This window comes from Fusarium odoratissimum, assembly GCF_000260195.1.
Source record: "Fusarium odoratissimum NRRL 54006 unplaced genomic scaffold supercont1.2, whole genome shotgun sequence".
Classification (NCBI taxonomy): Eukaryota; Fungi; Ascomycota; class Sordariomycetes; order Hypocreales; family Nectriaceae; genus Fusarium; species Fusarium odoratissimum.
Window position 1 is genome coordinate 1,851,269 of NW_022158688.1, and position 10,082 is coordinate 1,861,350.

The window sequence follows — 10,082 nt, forward strand, 5'->3', positions numbered from 1 at the left end:
ACCGCATATGGAACCGGGGAACACGGCATGTATATATGCCATCTCGTAGAAGCCCAGCTGAATGGGTACGCATGCTCCTCTGTGCGAGAGTAAGCATGGCTTATACAGTGCATTCTTGGCAGTATCATCGCAGGATGCGACGATATGATTATCGTGGAGATGCGAACCAGTGGCTGTGAGGAACAAGTGCAACTGGCGCGAGGATATAAGAGACCGATGACAGAATGAGGCGAACAATGCACAACATCATATGTACGCAGTCTAGTCCTTCCGCTGGGTTACACCTTTCATGTCTTGGTTGCCAATCGTTTTGGCTATCTGAGGCTGGGTATAAGCCATTTGGCTGGTTGTACAGATTAAATAGGGCGAGTTCTGGAAGCCACGCGCTTGGATGCCTTGAAGATGAAGGGTGGGCAGCCGAGGCGATCGATCCGATGCAGGGATTGGAGCTATAGCTATAAGGCTCTGGAAAGTGAATATAAGACGCAGTTTGATGACTACTTACATATGAGTTGTCACTCAAGGATTTGATTCCTGTAAGCATTGGATATTACAAGACATGCATAAGTTATCCTATACTTTTTTTTAAAACAGTTGAGTCATTAAAAAGTCGATGGTCCATCACAACTGTGTGCATGTGTAGGCGGGCGGAATAACACAACACAACCCAGATGAGGCTGAAGGACGAACTATCTGCCTAATTCCTCACACCCTCTTCTAGATCCCTTCCTCTCTCATCGGGCAAATCCAAGGACGCAGCCGTTTCAGAAGAAATGTAGCACAAGCGTCAAGTACATTATCTCCGGTCTCGTCATCCAAATGCGAAGCCCATCATGAGCTTATACAAGGCACAGTTGAAAAAGGCTTGCACAAGTCCGCCCTGCTTTATACACCAACAGGAATTGCGAGTTCAGACACATTCACATCATTTTATTCATCGCTCAGCGTCTGCCTCGCGCGGACGCCTTAAAAAGCCTCTTAATTGTACAGGCTCTGAAAGACTCGCTGTGAAAAGAGTACTGCAGCGCAAGTACCGAATAAGGCTCTGACAAGCAACTAAAAAGATGATGGGAGACCAGTAGATTGGCTTGGCCCCCCTATTCAACAGCAGCCTTTCTTGTCCTCCTCGATTAGTTTCGTTTCCATTGCGTTTCCATATCCTGGGAAGGTTATACAGAACTTCCCATCACCCTCGGCTTCAACCATCCTCAGAGCCTCTGACATACAGGAAGATCACAAAGACTCAATTCATTTACCAATAGGGGAAAACTCGTGTACCACTGATTTGCATACCCCGATGCTCGTCAACCCTGTTCCTGTTGCCAAAGCCTTGATTGTCCCGGGCTAGGAGCAAGAGACATTGGACACAAGCAACACTTAGCAACCCAAAGGCCACACTCACCACTTCAACACCTATCAAAAAGCATCAAAACAATCTAATTCACAGCCAAAATGATGGCCAAGCCATGGAACGAACACCAAGGGACTATCACCAAGTTGTACATCAAGGAGGGTAGAACACTCAAGGATGTCCGCAACATTATGAAGTTGAAGTACAACTTTGACGCTTCGTGAGTTTCTTTACTCCTTTCCCTTTCCCTTCCATTCCATCCCGATACATATGAAGACACAATTCATATTGGCCTTTACCATAGGAAACGCTGGGGAAGACTGTCTTGCTGACTACCGTCACAGAATCCGCTCATATCGACAGCACTTTGATATTTGGGGAGTTGGCAAGTATACTTGCAAGAAACGAGAAGAGCGCCGTCGCCGATCCCTCAATAAGAGCCTGTCTCTCTCCCCATCACAGTCTCTTGCAGACGTGATCATAAAGCAAGAAGAGGCAAGCTCGCCAGCTTCTTCGTCGGGCTCCAGCTCTGTAAGCCGACGCTCATCAGAGCAGAAACCTCTGCCTGTGCTGAAGCAGCCCATTCTCTACCCAAACTTTTTCCAGGACCAGATGCGGTCTCAAGACGATGCGCAGACAAAGATTGATGCTTCTCGAGCGCCGTTGTGGGAGGGCCTGGACATAGACATGCTTCGCAGTTCCCAGACTGCTCAAGCCATGTTGCCATCGTGCGTATATCCCTCTGTTTAGTGCCCCGAACAAAATCACTAACATGGCTTGTGCAGAATCATGCCCATCCAGTCTTATAATGAGGCTACGAGCTGGCCAGTGCCTCGAGGCGCGCCATCGTATCTCAACAGTCCTCCCCAGCCCTTTGACCGATCACAGTTTCAGACTATGGTCCCGCGGTATGTACCTGACCCGCCGTTGTACTCTCGTGACGCTGGACTCCGGTCGGGCTTGCGAGCTCCAGACTTGTCTGTGGGCAGACCAAACCCAGGGGATCTGCTTCACCACATGGTTGGCTATCACGGCGTGGCACAGGGGTAGAACATATGTAGACGACAGACAGCAAGGGTGCATTCCACTAACACTATCTTTCTGGGGATGGGACACGTTCAAGGATGGAAGGGAACATCGTTGGGTCACACTCCTTTCATAAACGTTGGTCAAGTGGCTGGGACAAACGGTTGATCTCGGAACGTCTCATATTAAATATATACGTTATCCTATCATGGATTTTATTCTAGCTTGTTTCCACTTACCGGTGTTCTCAATCGATTTCATTGTTTTCATTATTGCTTCGCAACAGAGTACCAAGAGTTCAAAGCAGCCTCCATCCGCAGGAGCGGGTTCGAGACGCGGCATGCTACGGTTTGTCACTTGACAAGTTGGTCATCCAAGGTAAGACGTGGCGACTATCCACACCATCTACGATAGAACTCTTTGACAATGTTTTGATTGTAAACCTTGAAAGTCATGTTAGCGACTTGATGTAAATGCGTTGATAAACAGCGAAAGAGTAATGTGATAAGAATTTCAGGGTAAGGTGCCTTGTCACAGGCGTTATCGTCAAAGCAATATGGCTACGTTGACCGTCGTGATATAGTAACATCATTTAGGAGCGATTGGGGAAACAGAAGGTAAGAAAAGACTAACCCGAGACTATGGTCAAGCCCATGGCTGAGTAAGTGAAGAGACGATTTGAGTATGCTTTCGAAATATCAGTCGCTATCGCTGAAAAGTCTGCATTGACGTGTCGTGAAGCATCTCGATCAGGGGATAAATGAATTGTCGTCGTAGCGTGAGCTCGGACATATGCTTGTCGTTTTCATTTTGGATCATCATAGAGATGATGTGAAGTGCGAATGCAGGGGCCAGTCGGCTACTCACGTCTTGATTATCTGAGAATTGGTTAGCACAAGTCGCCTAGTGCTTGCGAGCAAATTTGCAAAAGAATCGCGTGTCAGGAAATGCATGAATGGTAAAATAAGATTGTGTCTGCATCGAAAACTCGTATAAGACTCGTCATCTAAAGGGTTCATCAGGAAGCGAGGATGCTGCTGAGATATGTGAAAATTTACTTACGGTTGGATAAAACCAGTGAAGTTTGAATGATAGGATTGAGTGGCAGAGTACTAGCACTCGAGGTAGGTTAGCCTCAATGGCTCGAAAACATCCAAAGTGAAAGTAGATGGTGACGAGTCAGTGGGCGAGGTTTTCTAGGCCTGCCGCAAAGTGGCTTTTCTTGCTCATGTGGTATGATTCGGAGCCCAGTGCCGCTTCATCATGAAAGGTCGAGAGCGGGTCGAGATGAGATATCGCGTACCTTGCTAGTATCTAGTCTTTTTCAGGTCAGCACAAGCTACTACATGCATGACAACAAGTGTGAGGAATGAGTCTCAATCAGAAATAGCCATTTTATATCGTCAAAGAAGAACTCAGCCGGTAATTTCCAGCGTATATTGTAAAAGAAATGATCATCACGAGAGGGGGGAAAAGATGCGACGTGGGCGCTATATTTGAACGTACCATTTCAGCCCTTGTCGGGCGTAGGGGAAAGCTTGAGCATTCTCGCAATGATCCACCGCTTGGTGATGAAAGAGCTATTCAAAGGTCAGCGCGTGTTCAAAGATTGCAAAGTGCAAAAGCGAAAGCGTGATCGAAGTCTTTCAGACTGACGTGTAAAAAAAGAGGTTTCATTCCATTTAGGTCAAAGACTCTAGTTTGCGGTGTAGGGTGTCATCAGGAAGAAAGGAGTAGCCGCGCAAGATATTGCGCCGTCTAGAACATACCTCAGCTTGATTGTTTGTTTGTTTTTGTGTTGTTGAAAAAAACTGAAGAAGTTTGGACGAGCGAAAGTTTTTGTAGAGGAAAAGCTCGGACAAAAGTTGCAATGTGGGGAGCACGGGCCCTTATTCTTCCGTCGCCGCCTCTCCCCAGCAAAGCAGAAGTATAATGTTCGGCGACGAACGACGACTAAGAAACGGTCCACATTGAGAAAACTCAGTGAAATATGGATCTTTCCAACTGGATTTAAGATTGCAGCTCTCGAACTACAAGGAGTTTTGGTGGAGTAACTAGAATTGTGCTTTGAAGTTTGGGGAGGTTGGTGAACAAACCGAGGTGACCCGGTCCTCTCTTCATCCTCGATTGCCATCACGTGATATCGCGTTCGAAGCAACCATCCTCACGCGCCTTTCGTGAAATTGAGTCTGTGACGCCATTACTTCCTCCATACCGCCCGTGGACACAATAAACCAACCTTTTATCGTATAAAAAGATGCCTGAGATCGCAGAAGGTCTGTTTGAGACTTGGATTCCAAGATGAAGATCCAAATGCTGAGCCTGAAACAGTTGCCCGTATAGTCCATTTCCTACGCCTTCATGTGGTGGGGAAACGCATCGTATCCGCTTCTGCAATAGATGACAAGAATGTGTTTGGCAAAGTCGGTACAAGTGGTGAAGAAGTAGAAACTGCTTTGGAGGGGAAGAAGGTTAGGAATTGCCTGCTACAAGTCGCGCTCAACAAGCTCATCATTCTAGATCGTTTCTGCAGGAAGCCAGGGGAAATACTTCTGGTGAGCCAACTCACGGCGTTATTCCAGGATCAACCCAACTTAACAACGATAGGATAACCCTTGACAAACCTCCGCATCTAGTAATGCATTTTGGAATGACAGGCAAGTAATTCTTGCAAGAAACGAAACCAAAGAAATACTAAATAAGAGGGACAGGTTGGATGCACATCAAGGATGAACAGACAGCATATACCAACTACTATAAGAAGATGAAGGAGGGCGAGCACGAACAATGGCCGCCCAAGTTCTGGAAGTTCCAGTTCAAGACCGAGGGTTCTCTCGGTGTAGAAGTAGCCTTCACAGATGCGCGTAGGTTTGGTCGCGTGCGACTTGTCGACTGTCCCGGAGACCAGATAAGGAAGCATTCGCCTCTGGTAGAGAACGGACCGGATCCAGTTGTCGACCATGATCGTTTCACCGAAGATTACTTGCGTTCCAAGATGCGAGCCCGCCATGTTCCTATTAAGGCACTCTTGCTAGACCAAGCGATGATAAGTGGAATTGGTAACTGGGTGGCCGACGAAACACTGTACCAAGCTAAGCTTCACCCTGAGCAATACTGCGACCAGTTCAACGATGCCCAAATCGCCACCCTGTATGAAATGATCCGCTATGTCTGTCAAACAGCAGTCGATAAATTGGGAGACTCGGACGAGTTCCCCGAACACTGGCTCTTCAACTATAGATGGGGCAAGGGTGCAAAGGGCGCTGCGATTAAGCTGCCGAACGGCGAAAAGCTGGCTTTCATTACAGTTGGCGGACGGACAAGTTGTTATGCGCCCGGTGTACAGAAGAAGACGGGGAATACCGCTCCTGGTATCAAAGAGGAACCTCTCGAAGAAAAGGCCGAAAGTAAAGCCCCCAAGAAGTCAAGGAAGAAGTCACCAGAGGCAGCCGAAGAGAACGTTCAGCCTCCAAAGAAGAGGCGCACAAAGGCTACCAAGAAGGAGACGAATGGAGACGCCATAAAGACAGAAGATGCTGCCGAGGAAGCCCAGCCAGATCTCGGACGAAGAAGATCCACCCGCCTAAGGAAGTAGATGCCTGGTCTTGGCTCTAAGAACGCAAAGGGATGAGTCGCCAAATGGTCGAGCTGGTCTGTCCTAGTTTTGTGTAGGAGTTTGGGTCATTCAAAACTCTGAGGTGTTCTTGTAGTACGTACCTTGGATGTTGCCCATCATGAGTTCTTTGCCCCGTGAGAAAATTGTAGCCAGTCCTGGACCAATCCCCAAATATTCTAAGAAAGCGGAGTTCTTACTACATAATAACCTTTTGGTGTAGAATGTCTGTTTGCGTTGGGTTCTCCTTTCCCACACTTCGTTAGTTGTGTAGTCTGATACAACCAAGTATCATTTCATTCCAAGCAATTATCCATTGCAAGGTCAATCACGGTAAGTCTCATCACGCCTATTTCATCACACCGCATGAAGTCTTACAAAGATGTGGCCTGGCGGAGGGTAGATATAGGAAAGTTGACCGAGTCACCCAAACTTTAAGAAGCATGAGATTCACATTGACACGACCTGGAACTGCATGAACTAATGACAAAAATCAGATATAATCTGGACCTCAAGCTGCCACAAATTACCTAGTAGTTAACAACGCCAGCTTACAAGCCAGGGACAAGCATGGATGAGAGGAGGGATATCTTTTTCGTTGTCTTTTCAACCGCCACTTTTCGGGACGCCATGAAACCCAGTCTATGCCAAATACCCCTAGGAATCCAGAAACAGATGCAAGAATACAGGAACCAACTGAAGGTAGTATCGTCAACCATCAACCGCCCTGTGGATATGTGTAAACATGAATCAAGTAGAACAACCAGCCACTCGCCCGCCATATTCCCAACAATTTCTCCTAATAACCATTTCCTATGCTAATGTCGGTTCAGTTGCCATTGGACTCAGCGCCATTGGCCTCGAGCTTTCCCTCAGTCTTCTCGATGTAGGTGACCAAATCAGCAATGGTGCAGACCTTCAACCCCCACTTTCGGGCGAAAGCGATACAATCCTCGCCTCTCAGCATGCCATGGTTATGACGAAGAGCCTGGCCAGGGGTTTCCTCGCCGACGTCGACAATTTCGCAAATAACCGCGGCATGGGCCTTGCCAGCCAGTCGGCAGAAGTCAACAGCAGCCTCAGTATGACCCGGTCGCTGTCTAACACCACCAGGGCGGGATCGCAGAGGAAGGACATGACCTGGACGGCGGAAGCTATCAGGACGTGCGTTGGGGTCAGCGAGGGTGCGGCAAGCTAGAGCGCGGTCGCGAGCACTGATTCCGGTTGAGACAGAGGGGTCGGCTGAGTCAACTGAGATGGTGTAGGCGGTGCCTCGAAGGTCCTGGTTGTTGGGAACCATCTGAGGGAGGTCGAGAGAGGTGGTGATAGCGGGAGAGAGAGGAGCGCAGACGTAGCCGGAGGAGTGGTGGATGAGGAAACCCATCTTCTCGGTTGTAACATCTTCAGCAGCGATGATCAAGTCGGCTTCGTTTTCTCGTGAAGGGTCATCGAGCACGACGAGGAATTCTCCATTTCCTGTCACAATCAATGTTAGCGCAGTGACACATGAGGCAGGTATAGGAACCACGTACGGAAAGCCTCGATCGAGTCTGGGATTGAGTCAAACTTGTTCTGAGGGATTGTTGCGGGCATCTTGGAGGTGTGATAGGGAATAATGGAAGAGAAATTGGACAGTGCAAGGTGTTGAGTGTTGAGCAGCAATTGGATTCCCAAAGAGAAAGCTTGGCTTCTCGACCTCGGCTTGTGACTGTGAATGCGACGGTTGCGACGGGACGCACGAGGAGAGCGGGTTCGGAGGCGGAGACGGAAGCGGCAGCGGCACGCGGGGGTTGATGAAGGGTCAAGGAGGGGAACGGAACTGCTTTTTTTTTACTGGGGACTTTGATATGGAAGCCGATTAGGTGATTGTTAAGCACCAAGTAGAAGTTGAGTAAGCAAAGAATTGATTGAGTGAGTAATGATTCAGGCAATGGAGAGCGAACTGTAACTATCAAATATGCTCGGATACGGCATTTGATTCTCGCATCGCATGATTCAGACAGAACCTTTTTCTCCAAAGGAAGCCAAGCCCCGCTCCGCAGTCCGGTCTTAATCACAGCCGCGCGGTGAATTTCCCGCTCGCTTCCTTTCGATCGAGCCCGGCTTATCCGGTCTAAGTAAGCCCAGATCCCATGAAGACCTACTCGAATGCCGAGTTACTTTACCCTCGGAGTCATTGGTCGTGAACCCGCGTTGCATCGTCAACGCTGGGCTCACATGTCAATGCATTGGTGATTGAAAAGGGTCTTTACTTGATCGGGCAGTTCGGGTCGTACTCTTTTGATTGTGATTGGTCAGTACTGGCTCGCTCATTATGTCAGCTTTGTTAAGACGTTGTTGGACTAAGGAATTGCGAAGCATCAGTCAGCGAGAGACGATAGAAATTCTTGGACTTTGGCAGAGCAGTAGTGGAACCGATGGCGGAACCGTCCGAGTCTACCCTGTGATCGAATTGAATCTTGTCATCGTTGACTTTTTGTTCAGGGTCCATAGAGACTATCTTATCTTGCTTGGCTTGCAGCTTTGTCATCCGCTCATCGATCCTCGCATCATCCACACCTTACCTATTCCATTACCACCTACCAACCAAACCGTGACCTCTCTCACTTCACCCCCGAGCCTCCAAATATGCCGGCTCCGTCCCGGCTGGTGGGTGCCCTCTTCCGCAACCTCGCCCGATCAAGTCGGCGGCCTTTCGCCCTCCCATTGCCGGCGAGCCATACCATCGCAGCCTCTATTACGACATCGCCAACACCTCGATGGCACTCCACGTCCTCGTCCAACTCGTCACAGAATTTCTCATCTGTCAACCCCGATGAGGTCTCACACTTCAATGCGCTCGCCGCCGACTGGTGGGATCCTCATGGCTCCTCCCGGCTACTTCATCTCATGAATCCTTTACGTCATGACTTCATCCGCGCTTGTCACCGCACCGATCCCGATTCTCCCACTCGAGACCTGACGTTCCTTGATATTGGCTGCGGCGGTGGTATCTTTGCCGAAAGTGCAGCTCGTTTACCGACTACCAGGCATGTCACTGCTATCGATCCCACCCCCGAAGTGCTCGCTGTAGCACGTTCACACGCTCGCAAAGATCCTGGTCTTCGCTCCAAGCTCCAATATCGGCAAACATCAATCGAAAATCTTCCTATCCCTGCGACACCACAAGAGGCCTATGATGTGGTCTCATTGTTCGAGGTTATCGAGCATATCGATGCTCCAGGCGCATTTCTGGAAAAGGTGCGCCCCTTCGTCAAACCTGGGGGATGGCTTGTTATGAGCACCATCGCGCGAACGTGGATGAGTTGGTTTACCACCAATTTCATGGCCGAGGACGTTCTGGGTATTGTTCCCAAGGGAACACACGACTGGAACAAGTATCTCAACGAGGAAGAGTTGCGAACTTTCCTCGCCGGTCGAGGCTGGAGCCACCCAATGGTGCAGGGCGTAATATATATCCCTGGGCTTGGGTGGAAGCAGGTCGATGGCAGTGAAAAGGTAGGCAACTACTTCTTCGCTGTACGTAAATCCGAAGCCTGATGGGCTCGGTTCAGATGTGTATGATTCATATTGCTATACGGTTACAGAAAAGTTTGGGGTTGCAAATGATCAAATGAAAGTCAATTGTAATATAGTGGAAAATGATTGCTTGGCTCACCAGCTGAAAAGCTCTTACTATTTAAAGTTTTATCGGATTGGGGATTTCTTAACTATTAAATTGGCATGATTCTCGTCATGGGAACTTGATCCTAGTCCACCATATTTCGATTGGTGAGACTATTTCCTTCTGCCGTGGTCGCTCAGCTTACCCATTGTAGAAAAGAGCGTACTTACTGTAAGGCTGGGAGGTTCTCGTTTGCAAAGTCAGTCAGAACTAGCAGTTCCTAATGTCGGAATGTGCACCACCGAACCAGTAACATCGCAAAGCATGTTGCGGCTGTGCGAGCTGATACAGCTCCATGCTCCTAGATCATCCTACCACTAATAAGGATTTACAGCTTACTGGGTATATGATCCTTGGCGTAGCAGGTTTTCATGTTGCACAACAACTCGTACAGAACAAACAGTGCCTCACGTTTAACATTATCTATC

At 48.6% G+C, this 10,082-nt stretch overlaps 4 protein-coding genes across 10 annotated transcripts; 3 read left to right on the forward strand and 1 right to left on the reverse strand.

Annotated features, from left to right (window-relative positions):
* Positions 1-652: 652 nt before the first annotated feature.
* On the forward strand, positions 653-3,906 carry FOIG_02254 (uncharacterized protein). Of its 2 annotated transcripts, XM_031199475.1 has the most exons (4): positions 653-791; positions 855-1,571; positions 1,696-2,079; positions 2,137-2,612. In XM_031199475.1, the coding sequence occupies exons 2-4, from the start codon at positions 1,453-1,455 to the stop codon at positions 2,399-2,401; spliced, it is 768 nt and encodes a 255-aa protein (XP_031071512.1). In that variant the 5' UTR covers positions 653-791; positions 855-1,452; the 3' UTR covers positions 2,402-2,612. The 2 variants fall into 2 exon arrangements, with proteins under 2 accessions (XP_031071512.1, XP_031071511.1); XM_031199474.1 differs by having other exon boundaries at positions 653-1,571; positions 2,137-3,906.
* A 619-nt stretch (positions 3,907-4,525) lies between these two features.
* Positions 4,526-6,310, forward strand: FOIG_02255 (formamidopyrimidine-DNA glycosylase). Of its 3 annotated transcripts, XM_031199476.1 has the most exons (5): positions 4,526-4,653; positions 4,709-4,848; positions 4,898-4,932; positions 4,985-5,034; positions 5,089-6,310. In XM_031199476.1, the coding sequence occupies exons 1-5, from the start codon at positions 4,635-4,637 to the stop codon at positions 5,970-5,972; spliced, it is 1,128 nt and encodes a 375-aa protein (XP_031071513.1). In that variant the 5' UTR covers positions 4,526-4,634; the 3' UTR covers positions 5,973-6,310. The 3 variants fall into 3 exon arrangements, with proteins under 3 accessions (XP_031071513.1, XP_031071515.1, XP_031071514.1); XM_031199478.1 differs by having other exon boundaries at positions 4,709-4,932; XM_031199477.1 differs by having other exon boundaries at positions 4,898-5,034.
* A 47-nt stretch (positions 6,311-6,357) lies between these two features.
* On the reverse strand, positions 6,358-9,748 carry FOIG_02256 (uncharacterized protein). Its single transcript, XM_031199479.1, has 2 exons — positions 7,523-9,748; positions 6,358-7,466 (listed from the first exon to the last, which is right to left on the reverse strand). The coding sequence occupies exons 1-2, from the start codon at positions 7,581-7,583 to the stop codon at positions 6,820-6,822; spliced, it is 708 nt and encodes a 235-aa protein (XP_031071516.1). The 5' UTR covers positions 7,584-9,748; the 3' UTR covers positions 6,358-6,819.
* FOIG_02257 (uncharacterized protein) lies at positions 8,099-9,781 on the forward strand. Of its 4 annotated transcripts, none has more exons than XM_031199480.1 (2): positions 8,099-8,283; positions 8,338-9,781. In XM_031199480.1, the coding sequence occupies exon 2, from the start codon at positions 8,619-8,621 to the stop codon at positions 9,528-9,530; it is 912 nt and encodes a 303-aa protein (XP_031071517.1). In that variant the 5' UTR covers positions 8,099-8,283; positions 8,338-8,618; the 3' UTR covers positions 9,531-9,781. The 4 variants fall into 4 exon arrangements, with proteins under 4 accessions (XP_031071517.1, XP_031071518.1, XP_031071519.1 ...); XM_031199481.1 differs by having other exon boundaries at positions 8,349-9,781; XM_031199482.1 differs by having other exon boundaries at positions 8,355-9,781.
* The last annotated feature ends 301 nt before the right edge of the window (positions 9,782-10,082 follow it).

Excerpts from the sequence above, each read along its gene's own strand:
- FOIG_02256 (XM_031199479.1), bottom strand. The coding sequence starts at position 7,583 with ATGCCCGCAACAATCCCTCAGAACAAGTTTGACTCAATCCCAGACTCG. Across the intron at positions 7,467-7,522 it reads AGACTCGATCGAGGCTTTCC|GAAATGGAGAATTCCTCGTC; the intron begins GTACGTGGTTCC and ends TGATTGTGACAG.
- FOIG_02255 (XM_031199476.1), top strand. Across the intron at positions 4,849-4,897 it reads CTGCTTTGGAGGGGAAGAAG|ATCGTTTCTGCAGGAAGCCA; the intron begins GTTAGGAATTGC and ends TCATCATTCTAG. Across the intron at positions 5,035-5,088 it reads AATGCATTTTGGAATGACAG|GTTGGATGCACATCAAGGAT; the intron begins GCAAGTAATTCT and ends TAAGAGGGACAG.
- FOIG_02254 (XM_031199474.1), top strand. The coding sequence starts at position 1,453 with ATGATGGCCAAGCCATGGAACGAACACCAAGGGACTATCACCAAGTTG. Across the intron at positions 1,572-1,695 it reads AAGTACAACTTTGACGCTTC|AATCCGCTCATATCGACAGC; the intron begins GTGAGTTTCTTT and ends CTACCGTCACAG. Across the intron at positions 2,080-2,136 it reads GCTCAAGCCATGTTGCCATC|AATCATGCCCATCCAGTCTT; the intron begins GTGCGTATATCC and ends TGGCTTGTGCAG.
- FOIG_02257 (XM_031199480.1), top strand. The coding sequence starts at position 8,619 with ATGCCGGCTCCGTCCCGGCTGGTGGGTGCCCTCTTCCGCAACCTCGCC.